Source organism: Leucopleurus acutus, assembly GCF_964270905.1.
Source record: "Leucopleurus acutus genome assembly, chromosome: 12".
Lineage (NCBI taxonomy): Eukaryota > Metazoa > Chordata > Mammalia > Artiodactyla > Delphinidae > Leucopleurus > Leucopleurus acutus.
Window position 1 is genome coordinate 16,394,011 of NC_139154.1, and position 25,413 is coordinate 16,419,423.

At 45.9% G+C, this 25,413-nt stretch overlaps 1 protein-coding gene across 1 annotated transcript in view; it reads right to left on the reverse strand.

Annotated features, from left to right (window-relative positions):
• The window catches only part of ACOXL (acyl-CoA oxidase like), a gene marked incomplete at its 3' end in the record, with an annotated part of 382,726 nt that overhangs the window by 312,192 nt on the left and 45,121 nt on the right, over positions 1–25,413 (reverse strand). Inside the window, 7 exon segments of the mRNA XM_082852053.1 lie at positions 39–111; positions 1,939–2,025; positions 2,342–2,456; positions 7,762–7,860; positions 8,205–8,291; positions 17,163–17,188; positions 17,191–17,245. Of these exon segments, the coding sequence (XP_082708179.1) occupies positions 39–111; positions 1,939–2,025; positions 2,342–2,456; positions 7,762–7,860; positions 8,205–8,291; positions 17,163–17,188; positions 17,191–17,245 (542 nt within the window).

Sequence of the window (25,413 nt, forward strand, 5' to 3'; positions counted from 1 at the left end):
ACGCACAGCAAGTCCGAGTTAAGGAGACAACTACTCACTTATCCAGCAGTTTCTCCCTTGGTATCCGAACCTTGTCAAATCTCAGAATCCCGGTATCAACACCATGCAGACCTAGAGAGAGCAGACGGGAAATGGAGCTGTAGGGGGACAAGTTTATGTGCATCAGAAATACTGTCCGGGCCACTTCCCAGGTCTGTCGCTGCTAAAACGCAAAGCCCTTTATCTCACTTCCAGAACTGTTGCTGCTTTCTTATTTGGGGTGGGGATGCTGTTTGCTTGTTTCCATGAAGAGTGGTACCTGCTTCTCCAGCCCCCGCCTCCCTACCAAGAATAGAGGAGAAAATGCTAGACCCTCTGTGCAGCCCACCTGCTCTGAGGCCAGCTGGGGGGTGGGGTCTGGCGGGGACACAGCTTCCCACCTGAGCAGTTGCTGTGACTAGAAAAGGGAGAATTCTAGGCAACTGAAAGAACATCAGACTGAACACAGAGGAGGAGGAAAGCCCCTTACGCCCCCCAGTGACGCAGAACTCAAATTCCTCCCCCTTCTCGGTGCTTCCTCCCCAGAACACAGGGTGAATTTGTGACAGCAAATGCCTAGAAGACATTGGGAAACGGCCAGAGAGACAGCAGTGGGTGGGTAGGGTGACCACCTCCCAAGAAGTTTCTTGAAATCTGCCAGACCCATTTCCTCAGGACGCCTGTCGGAATCTGGGGTCTATTTTTTGTTCATCTCACACTTAGGGAGACTTACTCTGGGAGAAAAGATCTTTTTCTAGCGCAGGTCTTATTTAGAACATCACCCCTGAACAAGGTCACGGTGGTACTTACGAGCTTACAAGGAGACCAGCTCAGACTTTCTGGGTTTGCCAGTGTCATGAATGCCTGGCGCCACTTCACGAGGGCTGGGTGAGCTCTCTACCCTCAACAGCACTTGACACGCCAGGTGTTTTCAAGGGATCAGGGCCTCAGTCACCTAAAGCACTTGCAGCCCATTCCTGCAGGCACGCGGTACTCAGTATCCCTACAGGGCCAGGGTGAGCTTAGCCCCATCCTCCAAAGGATCGTCTCCTCCCCCTTCTCCTCTGCTCTTTCTTCTCTCTTTTTTCCCTTCTCCCCCTACCTGCGTTTTTGGCTTCACTTGGCTGGGGATAACCAGTGGAGCCCACAGGCATGGCCTGCTCTCACCAAGCATTCTGGGTTGCATTGTGTCTCCCCCAAGATTCATATGTTGCAGTCTTCACCCCTAGTACCCGTGAATGTAACCTTATTTGGAGAAAGGGTCTGTACAGAGGCGATCAAGTTAAAATGAGGGCATTTGTGGGCCCTCATTCAAATGACCGGTGTCCTTATAAAAAAGAGGAACTTGGACACAGACAGGCACACAGGGAGCATGCCATGTGAACATGACGATGGCCACGTACAAGCTAAGGAGAGAGGTCTGGAGAATACCCTCCCCATCCCAGCCCTCAGAACCAACTCCCCTGACACCTTGACCTCGGACTCGTAGCCGCCACAATTGTGAGTTGATACATTTCTGTTGTTTAAGCCACTCAGTGTGAGTACAACAGCCCTAGCAAACCAGTCCACAGAGGCAATCCTTAGGACCCACTGAGGCTGGTGGCTCTGGGCCATGAAAGAGAGAACCTCAACCTGCCCTCTGAGGGCCCAGAAGGAGAGAGGAGACGAAACAGCTGGGGACAGAGCTGCCTCAGGACTAGTAAACACGAGAGGCTGGGAGAAACGGGACCAATGCGCGTTCATAAATGGCAGTCTGCAACCTTCTCTAACTGCCATACACAGAAGACTAACCAGGCTTCAAAACCAGAGTCTGCTCTGCCTTCACTGCTTTCGTGAGTTAGGTTAGATTCTCACTGGGTGGGGTAGGGAACAGGCAGGAAGTGCAAAGAAGGGTGGGAGAGGGGTCACCTGGGGACTCACCTTCTTTATACATCATACCAATAGCTGTCGCTCCTGGGTACATGCTTCCATTTTCATCGCGGACAGGAACGATGAAACAGTGGGGTCCTAAGGAAGGTGAAGAGACACTAAGGTCTCTAAAGATATGATCAAAGCTTTGCTCATTTCCTGGGACACTGTACCATTATGTTGATCTTGAAATTCATTTTGTTCTATGACTGTGCACTGCCTATTATAGTGTCTAATGTTGAATGTAATGATAAATCGTCTCATCATGTATACTTAGGAGATAATGTTAATGTTAGTGCTGAATTTTTTTACAAGGTAGAAACAGCCCTCTGAGATGGGTTTTCTGTGTAAAGTACTCACAGGAGAATAGTACTAGTAAAGGGAAATATCCTAGGTTTCTGTGTCGGTAACAAACCTTGAGATCTTCCGTTTATGATGAGCTGGGCCAGGACTGCTGCATAATTCCCGTACACGGCGTTTCCAATGTACATCTTCTCAGCATTTTCGCATGGTGTGTCGATTACAAACTCCTAAACAGAAACCAAAGCAACAGAGTTTTCTTCCTTATGGCTCATTTCAACTCCTGGGTTCAGTGCAATGAACACGATGAAGCAGACCCATACTGTACACCTGTACCCACTCGGGTGATTTCACAGAAAAGGAGCAGACGACCCAGAGTCGCCTAATTCAACCTCGTGAGCTCAACACCACCATGCTATCACTGCAGCGTGCACTGTTCACCTCCACCTTAACTCTGAAAACGACTGGAAATTAAAGTGCTTTGTCAATGAATATTCCAATCAGGAAAATACGTTGCCACTTTTCGATGGATGAAAGTTGTCCATTCACTTCTTCCAGGTCTCTCTTCTTTGTAATGTTGCACGGGCATGTGTACTATTTGTCTGAGCCTATGGCTTTAATGTATAAAGGCTTCCTTCATTGTGCTTCTTTCTCTCTAGACTACTCCACACTGAGTCTCTGACTTCTAAATAATCAGCACCAAACCCCTAAAAGCCCTGCTGATATGTATTCAGCTCTGCACACGCCCCTTGCCCCCAAACACTCCACCTTCAAGACTGACAAGAAAGGATGGAACATCCAGTGATCTAGGGCCCCTAGTTAGATGAGTCCATGTCTATGTATTTCATTTTGTCTACTGGGCATTGCCCCTTCTGGACCAATTGCTTGGTTCCTCATGACCTCCACTGTTTCCTGGGTCTTGAACATTCTTGCCTTTAAGGTATGGGTCTGTTGTTTAAATGGCCACTAACTAACCAAAGGTTAAATGTGTACACCGGGACGCAAACAAGACTACTAGGCAACCGTGACCCATTCCTACCATTGATTAGAATCTCAGCCCAGACAATTTTGATTTTTATAAAAAGAAATACCTCATTTAAGCCTTGGGATGATTATTTCAGAACCTGCCTTTCCATTTTCCTCATCAATGAATATAATAATGAAAGGTTCCCTCAAAAGCTCATATGGGGCTTCCCTGGTGGCGCAGTGGTTGAGAGTCCGCCTGCCGATGCAGGGGACATGGGTTCGTGCCCCAGTCCGGGAAGATCCCACATGCCGCGGAGCGGCTGGGCCCGTGAGCCATGGCCGCTGAGCCTGCGCGTCCGGAGCCTTGGTGGGAGAGGCCGCAGCAGTGAGAGGCCCGCGTACCGCAAAAAAAGCTCATATGGATAAGCCCTTAAACCAAAAAGCATTTGTCAACAATTCTCTATCTTATTAGGGAAAGAATGTTAGAACATGCCCTCTAGCTCGTCCCCATGATATGACCAAGGATTCCAGCTCAAAACAGCCCGAAGTTAGTACTGGTCAGGAATAAGCAGAGGGAAAAAATGTATTTTTTTGTTTTCACTCTGCTCAAAACTCTGCCTTCTTTTTCTTTCTCTCCAGGAGCTAGAACAGGATCACCATGGAAATGCCCCCATTCACTTCTGGGTCCTCCCTCCTTCTGCTTACCACCTGGGATACCCTTCAACCTCGTGTTAAGGAGAGACGGACCATAACTGCCAGTTCTGGATACCAGGTACCTGGGACAGGTCGGAGAGTCCCGGGTGGGTGGGGAGCCGGGGAGGGAGGGTGGAATGGTGAAAAGGCAGAACAGCAAATTTAATCAAAGCTGACAATATGGAAGATGTGGCCGAACCAAACCGACAAGCCATTGATCATGTAAAGATCATCTCAGATTTCAGATTTTTAAGTATACAGACTGCACTTTCCCTTTGGCCAAGAAATACAGTCTTGGAGCCCAAGGAAACATTCCCTGACACATATGTGCACAGAGAAACTTTTAACACAGGCGAGGGCTTTTCAGAAACATAAATGGACAAGCTCTTTTTAAGTCTCTGGAGGCTGCTGCCTTTATCAGGCCAGCCAGGACTTCTTAAAGAAAGGAGTTATTGTGACTCTGGTGGGTGCAGTAACAAACAACAAAACTCATGTGGTAAGGGGATGCTAACACCTTAGGGTGGGAAGGGAAGTAGCAGAGAAAGGCTGGCCTGGCAGAAAAGCTCTGGTGGGGCAGGGAGAGGACAGAAGGCCATCTGTTCCCATCAGCATCTGATCTACTCTGGGAAGGGAAATTTGTCACTTCTGGCAAAAATACTTGATTTGGAAAGTCTGCCTTAGCCCAAACTCTGGCATTAAAGCTGGATCTATGTCAGTCCCACACACACTACTATATATAAAATAGATAAGCAATAAGAACCTGCTGTATTGCACAGGGAACTCCTGTGCAATACTCTGTAATGGCCTATATAGGAAAAGAATCTAAAAAAAAAAAGAGTGGACATACGTATATGTATAACTGATTCACTTTGCTGTACACCTGAAACTAGCACAACATTGTAAATCGACTACACTCCAATAAATTTTTTTTAAAAGCTGGATCTAAATAATGCACGCCATGTGTGTCGGTTCCTATTATAATTAACTATTGAAGGCCAACAAAACGGTCAGTCCTGCAAGCACTAAAAGAGACGGCCTTGGCCAGAGAGCTCTTAGCCTCATTTATTTTTGCGATTTTGCCTAAACTGTAAAAATAAAACTCTCTCTTACCTTGAAACTCTCCATGCCGCTACTCAATCCATCATCCAAAAATAAAAATAAAACAACCAACCCACAGGAATGCCCAACCAAAAAATGTAAGAGACTGAAACTGCCCTGGAGGGAGAGAGGGCTCATTTGATATGCTCTAACATTTAAAAAGGGAAATGAAGGGGGAAACACAGAAACCAATGAAGGAGAAAGCCATTCCCTGCCAAGCCAACCCTCAGTGGCCTGAGCTTACGATGGGCTTCTTCCCTCCCTCAGGAAGCAGCACGTTCACCAGCGTCTTCTCATCATTACGATTTCAGCTTTGCAACTCCCCTGCCGAGAGTGGCAGCTGCCATAGCGCAGCAGGCAGCTACATCATTATGCTGTTTGGGGAAATGATTTCTGTGCAAAAAATAATAATTGTAAAAAGAAACAAATAAATAAGAATTGTGAGTGGGATTTTTTTCCCTTTGATGACAGCAAGGTGACCTCAATTACCATGGTTGCGGGAGAAAAAATGGGGCAGCCAAAACCCCAAAGATGTTTGGTCAGTGTCCCATCAGGAAAGCTAAGTTGTTAAGGACAATCCCCCTTGAACCTGAGATTCTCTCATTAACTGCATAACCATAAGTCGGTTTCCTAACCTCTGTGAGCCTCAGTTTCTCCACCTGTAAAATGGGGACAAGGATATCTTCCTATAATATTATAGAACATTTAACACAATGTTGCATGCAGAGTGCTTAGCCTGGCACTTAACACACGTGCTCAACGCACAGAAGTGGCCTATTACCACGTTCATGGGATTGTTGTTGTGACGGAGTGTGGTATACTATACTATACAGAAAGAGTCTGACACAGACCTGGCACAGAGGGAGCATTCAAAAAGTGGCAGTCCTTATTCTGCTTCTTACTATGACCTTGGACATCACTGGCTACTGTAGAGAACTAGCATCAGGACAGAGGAAAGACAGGACATTCTCCAACAAAACCCTCACCTGCATCTGTCACTCTAAGTGCTGACCACCTCCAACTAGCATTCTTGGGTCAGAAAAATCCTGGGAACAAAACTCCAGATTCCAAATATGTGGAATCTGAAAAAACTGGTACAGGCGATCTTATTTACAAAACAGAAATCAAGACAGAGACATAGAGAACAAGTGTATAGATACCAAGGGGAAAGGTGGGAGGTGGGATGAATTGGGAGATTGGGATTGAAATATATACACTATTGATACCATGTATAAAATAGATAACTAATGAGAACCTACTGTATAGCACAGGGAACTCGGCTCAATGCTCTGTGGTGACCTAAACAGGAAGGAAATCCAAAAAAGAGGGGGTATTCGTATACGTATAGCTGATTCACTTTGCTGTATAGTAGAAACTAATGCAACATTGTAAAGCAACTATACTAGAACAAAAAAATTTTTTTTTAAATGAGAGAAGAAAATAGAAAAAAAAACAACAACAAAAAAGCAAAGGACAACCTCAGCCAAAATGAAGACTGAGGGCTTCCCTGGTGGCGCAGTGGTTGAGAGTCAACCTGCAGACACAGGGGACACGGGTTCGTGCCCCGGTCCGGGAAGATCCCACATACTGCGGAGCGGCTGGGCCCGTGAGCCATGGCCGCTGAGGCTGTGTGTCCGGAGCCTGTGCTCCGCAATGGGAGAGGCCACAACAGTGAGAGGCCTGCGTAGGGCAAACAAAAAAAAAAAAAATGAAGACTGAGTCACCACAGGCACATGTATGAGGCAACACCCACCAGGGTGTTGAGAGTAGGAGCTAAAGAGATGGGGACGGGGGTGGGATTTACAGAGCAGGGTTTTGCTGTGACCCATTTGTGGAGAGACGTCAAGTTAGAGGGTCTTACCTACATTTTGGAGTTCATCCCATATAATAAAGTCAGGTTGTTTTGTGAAATTTTAGTGTTGTTTTTTTTTAAATTAATTAATTTATTTATTATTTTTGGCTGCATCAGGTCTTTGTTGCTGTGCGCGGGCTTTCTCTAGTTGCGGTGAGCGGGGACTACTCTTCGTTGTGGTGCGCGGGCTTCTCACTGCAGTGGCTGCTCTTGTTGTGGAGCACAGGCTCTAGGCACGTGGGCTTCAGTAGTTGTGGCACGTGGGCTCAGTAGTTGTGGCTCGTGGGCTCTAGAGCGCAGGCTCAGTAGTCGTGGTGCACGGGCTTAGTTACTCCGCGGCATGTGGGATCTTCCCTGACCAGGGCTCGATCCCGTGTCCCCTGCATTGGCAGGCAGATTCTTAACCATTGCGCCACCAGGGAAGTCCCAGTGTTGTGAAATTTTATTTCGGTTGCCATGTGGATTTGTGTGCAGCTCACAGGTACAGACATTGCATCATGCCAGCACCGAGGACCTGGCTCCCAGAAGGAGGCCCCAGCACGCACAGTGCCCTCCTGCCACACACATCACACACAGTGCGATGGAACACGCCAACAGAGACCGCTCTTCCACCCATTTACCTGCTACTGTTAGGAAGGACCAGAGAATGGATTACGTCCTGTTCTCACCGAGTTTTTCCAAAGCATTAAGTTAATGAGTGTACATAATGGGCTTGGAGCAGTGCCCGTCCCACAGTAGGTGTTTTTTAAGTGTTGGCTGGTGTTAGACTCAGGAAGGCTGAGCCTATGTCCGTTTCTTCTGAATCTGAGCACCCTCTCGCCTGAGAGCACACACAGCAGGGGGGAAGGTGGACTCGGGAGAAAGGAGGGTCCGCTGTGTACAGGTCCGCTGCCCAGAACCGCCAGAACCCCGGGCAGAATGCTCACCTGTGCAGAGAGGTCAAAGGTGGCTTCTGTCCGGATCCCTCTCACGTTGCTCCTGTGGCCCCTCTCGGTCATTGCAAACATCCCCGTGTATTTCTGCTCCTGGAGTTTACCGGGTGTTAGAAGGGAATCAGCTAGTCAGACAGCTGCTCTAATTGCCTACCTCTCAGATCATTAAGAATGTTGGCGAGAAAGGGAGTGGTGAGTTGGAGATAATTATAAAAATTCAGTCTGGTGACAGCTAATGTGATAACAATATGACAGACTCAGTGCAATTTTTAAAAGTAGTGTTAAATTCTCATTTCAAACAAAGTTCTGGCTGACACTAATTCTCTGTTTTATTTTCTTTTTCTGCAAACACACTCACTCACACACACACACACCCCTAACTACTGTGAATTTTTAAGGCTCTCCATAGATGATATCTATGGAGGTACGTGCCATACCTGGAGTAGCTGAAGCCATTTAGCTACACGTGCTGGGCTTCCGAGCTTCCTGATGGTACCACCAAATAGCCAGCAAATTATTCCACACTGGAAACCAGGAGATTACAGGCCACTGTCAGCAAGAGTCAACAACTTAATGATGACCAAACCCATTGGGCCAACTCCATTCAAGGAACACCGATCAGCTCATCCAGCTTTCCATATGCCCCACTAAAGCGGCAAGGCATCCACATCCTTCCCCTCGCTGCCTGTCCAGCCCCAGTTCCTCTGGCAGACACAGCTCGCGGTTTCCTCTCTTGGAGAGGTCACCCCTACAGCACAAAGCATCCAGCCTCCATCCTCGGGGCTGCCCGGTTCACCCCATCAAATGACTTCTCTGAATGTTCGTTCTGCCTTGTCTGCTCAGGGTCTAGCTTAGTGCCTGGTACACTGAAGCTGTGCAACAGCGTTTGTGCACCGACCCCAGGTGCCTGCAGAGGTGAGCTGTACCGGGAGAAACCCTCCCCAAACGGGAAGGTCAACGGGAGAGGCCAGGCTGCAGAACGAGCAGACACTTGGCTCGGGATGAGACAGGCCGGGCTCAAATCCCAGCTCAGCTACTAGCTGGCTGTGGGGCCTTGGGCAATGACACAATGACATAGTTTTCCCATCGGACAAATGCACTGAACGACGAGCCTCCACTTCCTGAGACCTCCCGCCTTCCAGACTCTGGGCTCCACGTACTCACTGACCCTCGTGACCCCCCTGGGAAGAAAACACCGTCCCTCTCATGTGACAGATGGGGACACTGAGGTTCAGGAGAGGAAAGTGACCTGCCCACGGCTGCAGCTGAGAAAGCGTGCAGAGCTGGGGTTCACACCCAAGCTGCCTGACACCTAACAGCCCTTCATACGGTTGCTGCGAGGATTCAGAAGAGAAGGAAAGGTGGCTCGAGCAGGGCCGTTTGAAGGGAGCAGGGGACTGACTGCAAAGACGGAAGAGCTCAGGTGTACAGACATTTGCTGTGCCTGCCGGTCAGCATGTCCCCACTCCTAGAAACACAGCCCCAGTTTCCCTCTGGGGAGCCCTCTTCCCCCAGAATCAGTCCAAGTGGTTCGTGGCTAATGTCAACCTCCAACCCAGCTTTAGGATGAGCCTGGGACCCAGGACCCAGGACTGGCCGATCTGCATAACATCATGGCCAACGGGGATGCTTCAGGATGGACCTGTGATCTGGATGGGTCCGATCAGAGCTGCCACTGGGACACACGAGTCAGCTACTGGTGAAGAGAAACTCTTTTTGGAAGCAACGGAACCTGGAAGAATGGAGGCCAGGGCTCCTCTTGCCATCACGAGAGCTGGTGAAGGAAGCCAACATGTGGGGATGAAGGTGAGGTGAAACCGAGAGATGAGAGAGACCAGGTCCCACACACCCACCCCTGAAGCCAGCTACACCCTGAACCCTGCTAGTATAGCAGCCAATAGGTGCCTTTTTTCTGGGATCACTGCAATGGCATGAGCCCCGGTGGACACAGTGACCCCCAAGGAAGACCTTGCAGGGAAGTGGCAGAAATGGCATCTTCACATGCTCCTGTCTGACAACTGTCATCAGCCTCTGGTAAGGACCAGTCCCTGCATTACACGTGTGTCACCAGCCTGACGCTAACTTCCGGAAAGGCCGCCCCATCAATTCAGACTGAACCACTTGACCAGGTGAAACGCTTTGACATCACGACGGATGAATTTCACTAATCACATCTCACATAGGAGGCGCTTTTCATTTGGAGAATCGTCAAGTATCCTCGGAAGATGCTTAACGCCCTGATTTCTCAGAGCCCTGCTCTTCGGAATCACTGCCGACCCTGCAAATTGCATAACTAATTCCAACCCAGGAAAATGGAATCCATCCAGATGGTAAATTTTTTTTCCCCTAAACCCTCTTGGAAATCAAGTTAAAGAAAAATATTTTTCTAAAACTAAAACAGGTTGAATTTTCCAGCCTTAAATCTCTTTGGCTGGTGGCTAAAACGTTCTTTACAGTATAGTTTTCCTAGGTTTTACAATTTTTTCCTTCTCTTTGGAAAGGGGAAAACAATGAGTGTTTCAGCCACCTTTTGAAAGACTCCATTCACTAAATGCTATTAGTAGGAGCACCGGGCTGGGTGAGTGAAACCCAGAGGTTTGTGGAAAACTACAGGAGTTAACCGAGGCAGTGCCTGCGGGACCCTGACTCCCACAGTCTGTCCAAACGTGGGCCTCTTCCCCCACGTGCTAACCAGTGTGTTGCCAAAGCCACATGCTCCGAAGAGCAGGGAATCTGACCAAATGGGGGAGCCCCTGGAGGGCTCTAAGCAGACGACTCCTTGGCCTAATGTACACTTTGAGCAGGTGCCTCCTGTAAGGGGCATGGAGCCCAGCCCGGCAGGCAGACCAAAGGTGCCCAGCAAGTGGCCGCCACGGTGAGCCGGTGGGTGCTGGTCAGACTACAAGCCAGAAAGAGGGCCCTCACCAGGAACTGAACCAGCTGACAGCTAGATCTTGGACTTCCCAGCCTCCAGAACTGTGAGAAAACTCATTTCTGTTGTTTAAACCAGCAGATCTGTAGCACTTTATCATGGCAGCCCAAGCAAACTAAGACAGAATGAGATGATTCATATAAGGCAAAAAGCTAGCCGTCATGGGGAAGAAGAAAAGGAAGCAGGTCATGTTTCTTTGGGCTGTAGAGTCCGTCCAGATTGCATCAGCCTGCTTGGCGGGAGACCTTGGGCCGGCTCCCAAGCTCGAGTGGGGATTCAAAGCCCTCAGGAGAGAAAGTCTCCCTGGCACCTCTGTCCTTTTCCCACCCCCTCACTGTGAGTCACTCTCCAAGCAGCCCCTGGCTCAGCCGGCACTTGGCTGCGTGAGTTCAGCTGTGTTTGTCCAAAGCACTGAGGGATGCCTGGAGCCTCTGGATGACACGGACCCGGCGGGTGAGAGAAGGCGCCCCGGCCTGCGGGGTGAAGATGACGCTGACGAATTGATGCTCAGGTTGATGGCTAGCTCAGGTGACCAGGAAGGCCAGCAGGGGCCTTGGGCTGGCACCGAGATCCGGGGAAGTCGTGACCAACCCAGGGCTCACCAACCTGCTCCTGAGGCACTGCGTCCCCTCCCTGGAAGTCTCCCTCCAGCACCAACAGGAAAGGCAGCCACGGCCTCCTGGGCTGGACCAGAGGCACAACCTACACGTCCCGCTAACTGTCTAGGGTGTCCAAGCACAAGAAGAAAATTCACCTGCAATGAATGATGTGTGGGAAAGCAAAAGGGGTGAATCATCATTTTTGTTAAATGTTCCAAGATTTTTTTATTGTGAAACAACACCTATAACAATACCTATAAAGTTTGCCATTTTAGCCATTGTTACACGTACAGTTCAGCGGTATGAACTACATTAACACTTGTGCAACCATCACCACTACTTATAAAACTTTTTCATCACCCCCCAACAAACTGTGCCCATTAACCAATAACTGCCCCAATTCTCCTCTTCCCCCAGCCTCTGGGAACCTGTAATTTACTTTCTATCTCTATATATTTGCCTATTCTCAAAATTTCACATAGGTGGAATCATACAGTATTTGTCCTTATGGGTCTGGTTTATTTCACTTAGCGTCATGTTTTCAAGACTCGTGTTGTAACATGTACCAGAACTTCGTGCCTTTTTATGGCTGAATAATATTCCATGGTGCCTCCAATATTTTGTTTATCCATCCATTTGTTGACAGACACTTGTATATACAATATTTTGTTTATCCATTCATTTGTCGACGGACACGTTTCTTTCCACCTATCAGCTACTGTGAATAACGCTGCCACGAACGTTGGTATACAGGTATCTATTTGAGTCCCTGTTTTAATTCTTTGGGGTATATACCTAGGAGTGGAACTCCTGGATCATATGGTAATTCTAAATTTAACCTTTTCAGTAACTGCCATAGAGTTTTGATTTTATGCATTCATTTAATATTCATGTACTGACCCCTCCTACATACCAAGACTGTAGACAGAGACAGTCTTCAAGGAGTTTGCCCTCTAGTGGTGCTAAGAGACAAACAACAGACCTGTGAATAAATACATCAATCCAAAATGGGTACACTGTATATATGTACCATATCTTCTTCATCCATTCCTCTGTTGATGGACATTAGGCTGCTTCCATGTCCTAGCTATTGTAAATAGTGCTGCTATGAATATTGGGGTGCATGTGTCTTTTTGAATTACAGTTTTCTCTGGGTATATGCCCAGTAGTGGGATTGCTGTATCATATGGTATCTCTACTTATAGTTTTTTAAGGAACCTCCACACTATTTTCCATAGCAGCTATATCAATTTACATTCCCACCCACAGTGTAAGAAGGTTCCCTTTTCTCCACACCCTCTCCAGCATTTATTGTTTGTAGATTTTTGATGATGGCCATTCTGACCCATGTGAGGTGATACCTCATTGTAGTTTTGATTTGCATCTCTCTAATAATTAGTGATGTTGAGAATCTTTTCATGTGTTTGTTGGCCATCTGTAAGTCTTCTTTGCAGAAATGTCTATTTAGGTCTTCTGACCATTTTTTGATTGGGTTTTTTTTTTTTTTTGATATTGAGCTGCATAAGCTGCTTGTATATTTTAGAGATTAATCTTTTGTCAGTTCCTTCGTTTGCAAATATTTTCTCCCGTTCTGAGGGTTGTCTTTTCATCTTGTTTATGGTTTCCTTTCCTGTGCAAAAGCTTTTAAGTTTCATTAGGTCCCATTTGTTTATTTTTGTTTTTATTTTCATTAGGAGGTGGGTCAAAAAAGATCTTGCAGGCTTCCCTGGTGGTGCAGTGGTTAAGAATCCGCCTGCCAATGCAAGGGACACAGGTTCAAGCCCTGGTCAGGGAAGATCCCACATGCCACGGAGCAACTAAGCCCGTGCGCCACAACTACTGAGCATGCACTCTAGAGCTGGCGCACCACAACTACTGAGCCTGCGTTGCACAACTACTGAAGTCCACGTGCCTAGAGCCCGTGCTCCACAACAAGAAAAGCCACTGCAATGAGAAGCCCGCACACCGCAACAAAGAGTAGCCCCCGCTTGCTGCAACTAAAGAAAGCCCACGCAAAGCAACGAGGACCCAACGCAGCCAAAAATAAATTAATTTTTTAAAAAAAGATCTTGCTGCGATTTACATCAGAGTGTGCTGCCTATGTTTTCTTCTAAGAATTTTATAGTGTCTGGCCTTACATTTAGGTCTTTAATCCATTTTGAGTTTATTTTTGTGTATGGTGTTAGGGAGTGTTCTAATTTCATTCTTTTACATGTACTTGTCCAGTTTTCCCAGCACCACTTATTGAAGAGGCTGTCTTTGCTCCATTGTATATTCTGGGCTCCTTTTGTCACAGATTAGGTGACTACAGGTGCGTGGGTTTATCTCTAGGCTTTCTATCCTGTTCCATTGATCTATATTTCTGTTTTTGTGCCAGTACCATACTGTCTTGAACACTGTAGCTTTGTAGTATAGTCTGAAGTCAGGGAGGATGATTCCTCCAGCTCCATTTTTCTTTCTCAAGATTGCTTTGACTATTCAGGGTCATTTTGTGTTTCCATACAAATTGTAAAATTTTTTGTTCTAGTTCTGTGAAAAATGCCATTGGTAATTTGATAGGGATTGCACTGAATATGTAGATTGTTTTGGGTAGTATAGTTGTTTTCACAATATTGATTCTTCCAATACAAGAACATGGTATATCTCTCCATCTGTTTGTGTCGTCTCTGATTTCTTTCATCAGTGTCTTATAGTTTTCTGCATACAGGTCTTTTGCCTCCTTAGGTAGGTTTATTCCTAGGTATTTTATTCTTTTTGTTGCAATGGTAAATGGGATTGTTTCCTTAATTTCTCTTTCTGATCTTTCATTGTTAGTGTATAGCAGTGCAAGAGATTTCTGTTTATTAATTTTGTACCCTGCAACTTTACTAAATTCATTAATTAGCTCTAATAGCTTTATGGTGGCATCTTTAGGATTCTCTACGTATAGTATCATGTCATCTGCAAACAGTGACAGTTTTACTTCTTCTTTTCCAATTCGGATTCCTTTTATTTCTTTTTCTTCTCTGACTGCCGTGCCTACGACTTCCAAAACTATGTTCAATAATAGCAGCGAGAGTGGACACCCTTGTCTTGTTCCTGATCTTAGAGCAAATGCTTTCAGTTTTTCACCATTGAGAATAATGTTTGCTGTAGGTTTGTCATATATGTATGGCCTTTATTATGTTGAGGTATGTTCCCTCTATGCCCGCTTTCTGGAGAGTTTTTATCATAAATGGGTGTTGAATTTTGCCGAAAGCTTTTTCTGCCTCTATTGAAATGATCATATGGTTTTTATTCTTCAATTTGTTAATTGTATATCATGTGTATCACATTGCTTGATTTGCATATACTGCAGAATCCTTGCATTTTGCTGTGCAATAGAAGCTAACACAACATTGTAAAGCAACTATACTCCAATAAAAATTAATCTTAAACCCCTCCAAAAAAAAACGTGATCATAAGAAAAAAAATGGGTAAATGCCATGACAGAATACTGCAAGGCACAAAGACAGATGACAACATGTACGTGGGATTTAAACTGCAGGCTTGAGGGAGGTTTACCTGAAGGAAGGACACTTGAACTGGGACTTGAAGAATGAGCAGGTGTCAGGCAGGTGAAGGAGGGGAAAAGATCGTTCTAGGATGATAGCATGAGTGGTCCAAATATGGAAACAAGGGACTGAAAGAAGGCCAAGACAGCAGATCTCCCAGGTAGGACTACGTGGCACAGAAGGTGTCTGGAGACATGAGTGTAGGGCCATACCCCACGAGAACCTGCGAAACATGTGAAGGGTTGGAGGGTTTCTCTAAAGCTAACAGGAAGGGGTTTTCAGCTGAGATTGATGTGATCAGAGAAGCATTTTTAAAGATCCAGTCCTTTAAATCTATTCAAATTTCCTTCTAGGATACCCAGGAGTAAAACTTTCTTAAAAAGCTTTTTATTGTGGAAAATTTCAAACAAAATAGAAGAGTATCATAAACTCAGTGATGCCCAGCTCATGATCCATTTTATTAATCTTTTCCCCAATTCACTCTCCCATTCTATACCCCAGATGATCTCGAAGTGTATCCCAGACATCCTGTCATTTCATCCATACGTAGTATTTCCTATGCATCTGTAAAAAATAAAGACTCTTTTTTTAAAAATTTTATTTTATTTATTTATTTTTTGCTGCATTGGGTCTTTGTTGCTGTGCGCGGGCTTCCTCTGGTTGCAGAGAGCGGGGGCTACTCTTCATTGCGGTGCGCGGGCTTCTCATTGCAGTGGCTTCTCTTGTTGCAAAACACGGGCTGTAGGCACGCAGGCTTCAGTAGTTGTGGCACCCAGGCTCAGTAGTTGTGACTCACGGGCTTAGTTGCTCTGCGGCATGTGGGATCTTCCTGGACCAGGGCTTGAACCCGTGTCCCTTGCATTGGCAGGTGGATTCTTAACCACTGCACCACCAGGGAAGCCCTAAAGACTCTTTTTAAAAGCATGACCCTACAACCATTATTCCACCTCAAATATAATAATAATTCTTTAATACTGCCAAATATCCAATTTCAAATTTCCCCAACTGACGTCTAGTTTTTCTTTACAGTCTGTTGTTTGAACCAGGATCTAAATAAGGTCCACATATTGCAATGGGTTGAAATGTTTCTTAAGTCCTGCTTGAAACTACAAGCTGCCCCTCCCTCATTTGCTCAAACATTCCCTATGCAACTCTGTGCACCAGGCTCAGTGCAAGACCCTGGAGGTGCAGAGGAGAGGGCTCCCCACCCAGAGAGCTGCAACACCCTATGAAGACTTCCCCATGGTCACGGCCCACCAAAGGCTTGCTAAAGAGAAGGCAGGTGTGGGCACACGGTAAAAGCACCAACGGAGGATCGTGAGTCTGAACCAGGACCCTCTAGGATTTCTGAGAGGAGGATCTATTTGCTGCATCTCAGCTGACTTTCTTCTCTCTGGAAGCCACAGCCAACCCATCCCAGAGAGAAGAGACCCTGTCTGGATGAATTCATAGGGAAGCCAGTTTTCCCCAAAGGACCTAATGGTGGGTGCCCTCACCCCAGCTGGTGCTCACAGATTTCTTGGTTTTTAATTCCTACCCATTTTTAAATGTCTACATTGCAGAACAGAAAGTTTCCATCTTGGACTCATCAATGATTGACCTGCTTTCTTGTCTGATCATTCATTCATCATTTTCTAATTATAATTTCTCCCCTTTGGGGACATCAGGACTGGATATTTACAGGTGGGGACTGATTTGGTGATGCAGTGGTGTCCAGGGAGGGAGAAGAGGGCACATGCAGGGCCGCATGCCTGCTGGGAGGCTCAGGGCACAGGAAGGGGCCACGGCAGTCACACCTTTCAAGCTATTCTGTTTACCATCCTTGGTGAGCTGGTACATGCAAAGCAAGCCCACAGTGCGATGCCATTTTATACCCATTTGATCAGTCTAAGAATTCCAAGTGCTGTGGCACATTCACCCAAAGGAATATCTTTCTGTAGTCAAAAATTAATGAACTTCCATTTATATACCGTTCTAGAAATGGCAAAACCATGCAGATGGAGAATAGACTAGTGGTTGCCGAAGGACAGGAATAGGGTAGGGGCTGTATGCAGTTGAAAATGGGCATGACTGGGCTTCCCTGGTGGCGCAGGGGTTGAGAGTCCGCCTGCCGATGCAGGGGACACGGGTTCGTGCCCCGGTCCGGGAAGATCCCACATGCCGCGGAGCGGCTGGGCCCGTGAGCCATGGCCGCTGAGCCTGTGCATCTGGAGCCTGTGCTCCACAACGGGAGAGGCCACAACAGTGAGAGGCCCGCGTACCACAAAAAACCAAAACAAAACAAAAAAACCCCATCAGTTCATGAAGGGCAGGCTGCCCAGTGTCTCTCACCTTTACTCCTGGGGCCATGTCTGCTATGAGAGGACTTCTCCTATGACCAGGCTCCGACTGACAAAATTCGTTGTTTTCTCTGCCTGAAAACATGACAGACCCAATGTCAAGATTTCCTTACGGTTTTTTCTGACCGTTTAAATTAACATTTTTTAAAATAATAAACAGATGTTACTTTTAGAATAAAAAATTCAACACAGCCAAAGCAATTTTTAAATTAAGAATAATTCCACCACTCTACTGAACAGTAGCCAGTGTTTTCATCCCTTTTTAAAAAACTTTTATTGAAGTCTGGTTGATTTACAATATTGTGTTAGTTTCAGGTGTACAGCAAAGTTATTCAATTTTACATATATTTTTTTTCTTTTCAGATTCTTTTCCATTATAGTTTATTGCAAGATATTGAATAAGTTCCCTGTGCTGTACGGTAGGACCTTGTTTATCTCTTTTATATATGGTAGTGAGCATCCTTTTTTAATGGGGTCGTCTGGTCTCTGACCACAGACGAAGTAAAGACTCTCAAATGACAGGAAGTCGACTGCATGTGCATGGAGGCCAGCCCCTGGCAGACTCCCCTTTGGCCTCACGTGGACTTAACCAAGTTTGTCCCTGGGCCCCCTCACCACTACCACGGTTCTACACAGCAACTCAGACCTGCAGCATCTCTGCACCGACGCTCCCACCAACAGCAAGCAGCTGGCACAAGTCCAGGTGACAATCTTGACGTCTTGGACAATCTTCCCAGACAGAGGATTTGGAAGATTTGGGAACATTCTGGACACAGGAAAAGCAGTATTCTTCCCTTTCCTTTCTAACCACAGAGCATCTCAGGGCTTTGATTAAAAACCATGAGGTCCGGTCCCCCTTTGTTACCCTCTTCTCCCTTGCTGTGCACAGCAGCCTCGAATCCCAAAGCTACACAAGCACGCTCTTCTCCACCAGCGAGAAGTGGGACAGGGCAAGAACACTGTCGCTGTTTTATTTTAGAATTTCAGAGGCAGGTGGCATTTCTTCCAAAGGTAATTCCAATTATCTGTTGTTGGAATTAATGCTAGCCTTTCTCATTCACCAGTCTCTTCTGAGATGCAGCCAACAAAGCTGGTGCTTGTTGCCCATGTACACGAGTGCATATGTGTGTGGAGCGTGTATGCCTGTGTGTACGTGTGCGTATGTGCGTGTAAACCTCCCCACCGGCAGGAGGAGGGGCCGACCTTCCTTGGAGGACAGCTTCCATACTGGCTTAGACTCTCTCCCCAGACACACTCTGCTTTCCCTCCCGTAGGTTTTTACAATGTTTCTCTCAAGCATTATTAATTTTATCAAGCAGCAGACTGTCAACATTTATGACTCTTATCGTGGCTCAAACCCAGTGCATCTTGTATTGATTATTTCCTAAAATACTCCTCCAAGGCTGGAGCACGTACCACTGCCTGGCTCCAGTATCCGCTCACACGGGAGGGTTCGTTCCCAGCAAATAATAAAAAACAACTGTAGTGGATATTCGCGGGCTTTTTTGGAGGGCCCCTGGGTCCTCTGTCCCGCAGATCCCCACAACAGTCCTCCAGGAGGAGCTGAGCAGGGCAGGAAGTGCTGACCCCGTGTCACAGATGGAAAAGTCTAGGCTCAGGGAGGTCAAAAGACTTGTCCAACCAGGGTCACCTAGTAAGTGGTAGAAAAAGGGCCAGAAACCAGATCTTCGTATTCTTCACATGGACCTCTTGTCCCCAGCCCTCAATGCCCTTCATTGTTAAGCTGGAGGGAGCCCCGGGACCCTGGGTGGTCCAATCTTTATCGCCAGCCCACCCCTCTTTTGTACCACCAGCCTTGTCGCAAGAGAGCACCTGACACCAACACGTCCCAGCGCCCAGGTAACCTTGCTGACAGTCACCCCAGCCCACCTCATTCCAACAACCCCCTCCTCCCCTTAAACCACTTGCTCTGCTGGAGCCAAACCTTAACCATCAGGACTAAGTAAATCCCTCAGAATCTCCAACCGGTCTTGGTTTTCTTCATATTTCATTCTCTCCATTTACACTGTGGAGGCAGGAGAATGACTTTGTCTTTGATGGTATCCAACTGTGGTCATTTTTACTCACCAGTTTGAAATAAATTGCAGTCACACTTGCTAAAGAACCAATCCCAAATGTAGCCATCCTGGAGCATTATAAATTGTTCGTGACAGTTCTCTTCCTTCCCGAGTCTCTGCACAGGACTGCGATCTTTGCTATTAGATGCAATGGGCAATGCTGTAGGAGTTTGCCATTAATGCTGTGATGTTGATTTAAGCATTCATTTGGGCTGGTCCACCTCAAGACATCGAGCACAAGTTCCAGAACTAAGATGAGGCTTGATTTGATGGATTTCCTTACTAGCATATATTTTTAAATATCTTTTCCACACGTAAATTCTCTCTTCAGTTCTTCTTTCATTTCCGATCCACTAACTGTTCTTAAAAAATGTCTAATATTGGCAAGGTTCCCCTCACATTCAATTGGCAGCATACTGAGCTGCCCATACTGATAATGATCAGTCAATAATTAATGCACTTTTCAGCATACATTTTTGCAGTATCTCTACTGTATCAGTAGCTGCCTTCATTTAGATTTAATACATTCAAGCCAAACTCAATTCCCATATCAGACTGTTAGTTTATAGTAATTTTTAATGATAATGATTCCATAAATGTATGGAGAATATACTCAAACTTGTATTTTATCCTAAATTATACCCCATGCCATTTACATTTTTGTTTAATAAATTCAGTCTCAAACAGAAGGAAGGTAGTTTTCCCGAAAATAAACCCCATTTCTTTGTAGAGCACTTGATGTATCAGACCTTCATGATGTAATATTCTGTTACAAATCAAATTTTACAAAAATGTATATTTTTGGTTTTATAAGCCCAGAGAGTCTCTAAAAGACAAATCTTCTTCTTCAGCTAACACCAACTTGATTCACCACTGCTTGGGTACCTATACTCTGAGCTGTCTTCCCTCTGATATTAAAGACGCTTGCTGTCCCCTCATAACCCATCAGGGGGCCCCATTAGGAGCCCTACCAAGAGGACCGGGCAAAAACAGGTTCCTGATCTTAGTTTTCTAACATCAGTCCCCAAACTGGCATATTTGCTTCTTCTGTCTTCTAGTTTCAATTTCCCTATTTTAGTTACATCGTCTCAGTCTTACTAAATACATGTCCTTTTTTACAATGAGCCTTAAATTATTTTAGAAAGAGAAGGAATCAGAGTAAAATATACAAATAGATAAATATACAAATAAATAAATACAAATAAATAAATTTTCAAGGCTTCAAGGATTCAGTCATCTGGGGCCTGCTCTAAACAAGATTGTTGCTTACTGGGCTATCCAGTCCTGACCCTCCCTCCAAAAGAGATCCCAGGGCTTCTCTGGTGGCGCAGTGGTTGAGAGTCCGCCTGCCGATGCAGGGGACATGGGTTCATGCCCCGGTCCAGGAAGATCCCACATGCCACAGAGCGGCTGGGCCCGTGAGCCATGGCCGCTGAGCCTGCGCGTCCGGAGCCTGTGCTCCGCAACGGGAGAGGCCACAACAGTGAGAGGCCCGCGTACTGCAAAAAAAAAAAAAAAAGAGACCCCAATTCTGGCCAATTCTAACATCTCCCACCATCATCTTGCACCTGGACTATTGTAACAACCTCCCAGCTGGCCTCCTGTTCCACTCTGCCCCAAACATCAGGCATGGTGATCTAATATTCATTATTAAGGTAAAATTTATATACAGTGAAATGCACAGAGCATAAATGCATGAGTTCTGGTCCATTACCTACCTATGTAACCATCACACCAATTAAGATCATGGAATGTTCCCGTGCGCCCCAGAAAGTGCCCTCTTGCTCCTTTTCAGAGTCCCTGCCCCCCACAGGCAACCCCTCTCCTCTTTGCATCAATATTCACTAGCTTTGCTTGTTCGTGAACGTACATAAATGGAATCGTATGGTATGTACTTCTTCATGTCTGTCTTCTTCCAGGCAGATAAGGCATTCGTGTGGTTTTCTGTATCTGTAGCTCATTCTTTTGTATGGCTGAGTGGTTTGCCATCTGTGAGTACTCCACAATTGGTCCATTCTATGACTGCGGGACATCTGGGTTGTTTCCACCTTGGGGTTATTACGAATCAAGTTGATACAAGCATTCATGCACAAGTCTTTTGGTGGATATGTGTTTCCATTTCTCTTTTGTAAACCCCCAGGAATGCAACTGCTGGTTGAAGGGTAGGTCTATGTTTAATATTGTAAGGAAGTGTCAAACACTTTTGCAAAATGACTGCACCGTTTTCCATTCTGACCAACGATATATGAGAATTCTAGTTGCTCCACATCCTCAACAATACTGTCAGACTTTCCCATCTTTAGCTATTCTCGAGGGATTGTAATATCATCTCATTATGGTTTAAATGTGCATTTCTCCAATGACTTAAGATGCTGAGCACATTTTTATATGCTTATTGGCCATTTGGACTCTTTTTTTTTTTTTTTTTTTTTTTTTTTGCGGTACGCGGGCCTCTCACTGTTGTGGCCTCTCCCGTTGCGGAGCACAGGCTCCGGACTCGCAGGCTCAGTGGCCATGGCTCACGGGCCCAGCCGCTCCATGGCATGTGGGATCTTCCCGGGCCGGGGAACGAACCCGTGTCCCCTGCATCAGCAGGCGGACTCTCAACCACTGCGCCATCAGGGAAGCCCTGGACTCTTTTATAAAGTCCAAAAAATCCAAACTTCTCACTGTGGCCCCTACGTCTGACTCTTTCAAGGATTTTGCCCATTTTTTAACTTGGGTTGTGTGTCTTTTTATCATTGAGCTCTAGGAATTCTTTATATGTTCCAAGTACAAATACTTTGTATCTGGACATAACTTTTTTTCAGATATATGCATTGCAGATATTCTTTCCGAGTTTGTAGATTGCCTTTTTTTTTTTTTTTTTTGGCTGAATTGGGTCTTCGTTGCTGCGCGTAGGCTTTCTCTAGTTGCGGCAAGCAGGGGCTACTCTTCGTTGCGGTGCGTGGGCTTCTCATTCCGGTGGCTTCTCTTGTTGCGGAGCAGGGGCTCAAGGTGTGCGGGCTTCAGTAGTTGTGGCACGTGGGCTCAGTAGTTGTGGCACACGGGCTCAGTAGTTGTGGCTCATGGGCTCTAGAGTGCAGGTTCAGTAGTTGTCGCGTGTGGGCTTAGTTATCCTGCAGCATGTGGGATCTTCCTGGACCAGGGCTCGAACCCGTGTCCCCTGCATAGGCAGGTGGATTCTTAACCACTGAATCACTAGGGAAGTCCTGTAGATTGTCTTTTTTATTCTTTTCATGATGTCTTTTGATGAACAATGGTTTTTAATTTTGATAAAGATTACCTTATCAGTTTTTTTTCTTTTACACTTTCAATATTTTGAGGTCCTCTCTAAGAAACCTCTGCCTTCTCCTTTGTTCTTGTACAAACGTTGTTAATTGTGGAATTTGTGTTCAGGTGTATAATACACCTCAAATTTTTTGTGTGTGTAGTGTGAGGTCAGGATCAAGGTTAAATTTTTTTCTATAGTTTTATCAGTAGTTCCAACGCCATTTATTGAAAAGACTTTCATTTTCCCATTGAATTGCCTTGGCAACACTGTCCAAAAATCAAGTGAACATATGGGTGTGGATTTATTTCAGGACTCTTCATTCTGTCCCATTAATCTATGTGTCTACCCTAATGCCAATACCACATACTCTTTTGAGTAGCTTTTTAATGTCCTGAAATCAAACAGGGAGAGTCCTCCAAATTCACCCTTTTTTAGAATTGCTTTAATGATTCTAGGCCTTTTGCATTTCCATGTATGGTTTTTGAATCAACTTATAAATTTTGATCAAGGAACTATAACACTTTTAAAATAAGCATTACATTGTGCTTGCCTTCTTCTTCCCCACCCACCCTTGAGAAAACCCTCCAATGACTCCATTTACCTTGGCAAAAAATCCAGACTTCTCACTGTGACCCCCACGTCTGACTCTTCTTACTCACTGCTGTTCCTTATCCTCTGCTGATTCTCTCCTGGGACCACAGAGTGGGATCCCTGAGCAGAGTGCTGGGAGGATTCTGTGACAAAGGCTGTCTGTGGCCATTGTACTTCTGCCCTCCCCAGGGGCCTTGACTACTCCAGGAAAGCCCAAGAGAGGAAGGATGAAAGGTGACATTCCCACGGCTCTGTCCAAAGACATTTTTCATCTGTCACAACATTATTGCAGTATTTTGACAGTTTTGGATTTTCCAAATTCTTGCCTTAAACTTAATGCCTCTTGTCTGGCAGCATGCTTCATCCCAAATTCCTAGCTGCCTTGAAAATGTTTCTGATTATTAGTGTAATCACATAATTTATCAATACTGACAACACGTAATGATGAATGCATCGTATTGACATCACCAGCCTGATGCGTGAGCTTACTTTGCTGTTGACGAAAAATGCATTATTTTACATTGATTTTAATTTAAAAGAGTGATGGATTATGTACCTTGCAACTTTACTGAATTTGTTTATCAGTTCTAACAGTTTTTTTGGTGGAATCTTTAGGGTTTTCTACATATAAGATCATGTCGTCTGTAAACACAGATCGGTTTACTTCTTCTTTCCCAATTTACCATGCTTGATTTTTATCCCCAGCATCGACAACCACCTGACATAAATGTACCTTATTAGTTTGTAGCCTGCCTCGTCTCTAAAATGTAAGCTCCATAAGGCAGGTATTATTTTACCTGCTTTGTTCACTGCCTCTTGAACTACCTCATAGTAGGTGTTCAATAAAAATTGTAAGATGAATGAATCACCTAGCCTGGCACATAGTAGGGACCCAGCAAATGATAACAAGTAATCATTATTGTTATTTTTAACCTAATATTTCAATGCAAGAAGAATAATTATGCCTTAAACTGAGAAGTTTCCATTACGCAGAATGGTTTCCAGTGCAGTAAATAAATAGCACCAGGCTTCCAGCTGCACCGGAGTCCCCAGGCAGGTCCCAGCTCACTCCCTGGCACGCCCTTTCAAGTAATCCCTGTGGCTGTCATGGATGACAACTCAGTTCAGGTGCCAATCTACACAGAGGAACTTCTATAAACAGGCCCTCCCTCTATCCTGTCATCTCTGCTCAGATCCTCCACGGCATCCCACGGGGCCAGGGCTGACCCGACCAGAGCGCTGGCCAAGTGGCCAGGGTCCAAGTCGTGGAACCAGAGCTGGGACAGGGCCTCCTGCCAAAGGCAGCAGCACACAAGGCAGAGCCAGGGGCAGCCTGTCCAGCCCACTAGGAAAAGCCTGGATCCCAGTACAAACAGAAGCCAGAGGACCAAGGGCAGAGCCAATGCCAGGGTGTTGGAGCCAAGAGCTCAAAGTAGGTCAGGAACCAGTCCTGAGATGGGACTTCAGTCTCTTGGTGAAACCCCTGCTCAGCTCCTTTTCTGCAACATGCCAATGGCTTCAGTGTAACTGCTTCCTGGGAAAGGCTGCTCCTTTTCTCAGGGGTTCATGAGGAAAGCAACAACGTTCCCCATGCCCTGTTGCCTTCTAAGGGGAGCTGACTTTCAAATCTTTTTCCATTCCAGATCTGATCACCGCCCCCCACCCCGGTACTTCTCTAAATACAAAAACCCAAACCATCCCAAACTGACACTATCTTAAATTCTGATGGAAATTTAATAATTGCAGTATAATAAATATAATATACACTTGATCTTAGCCAAAAGGCCGAGAAGCAATAATAATAAATATAATATAAATATAAAGCCGCCAACCCCCCTCCAAGCTGATCTGAGATGGGTGGTTTGAGAAAACAGTGGATGATTTAGACCAGCAGTCCTCAAGCTTTGACCCCTTTATACTCTTAAAAATTATCTCGGGTACTTCCCTGGTGGCACAGTAGTTAAGAATCCACCTGCCAATGCAGGGGACATGGGTTCGATCCCTGGTCCAGGAAGATCCCACATGCCATGGAGCAACTAAGCCCAAGCGCCACAACTACTGAGCCTGCGCTCTAGAGCCCGTGAGCCACAACTACAGAAGTCTGCGTGCCTAGAGCCCGTGCTCCACAACAGGAGAAGCCACCGCAGTGAGAAGCCCACACACTGCAACGAGGAGTTGCCCCTGCTTGCCACAACTAGAGAAAGCCAGCGCACAGCAACAAAGACCCAATGCGGCCAAAAATTTATTTATTTATTTATTTACTTAAAAAAATTTTTTTTAATTATCTCGGATTCCGGACT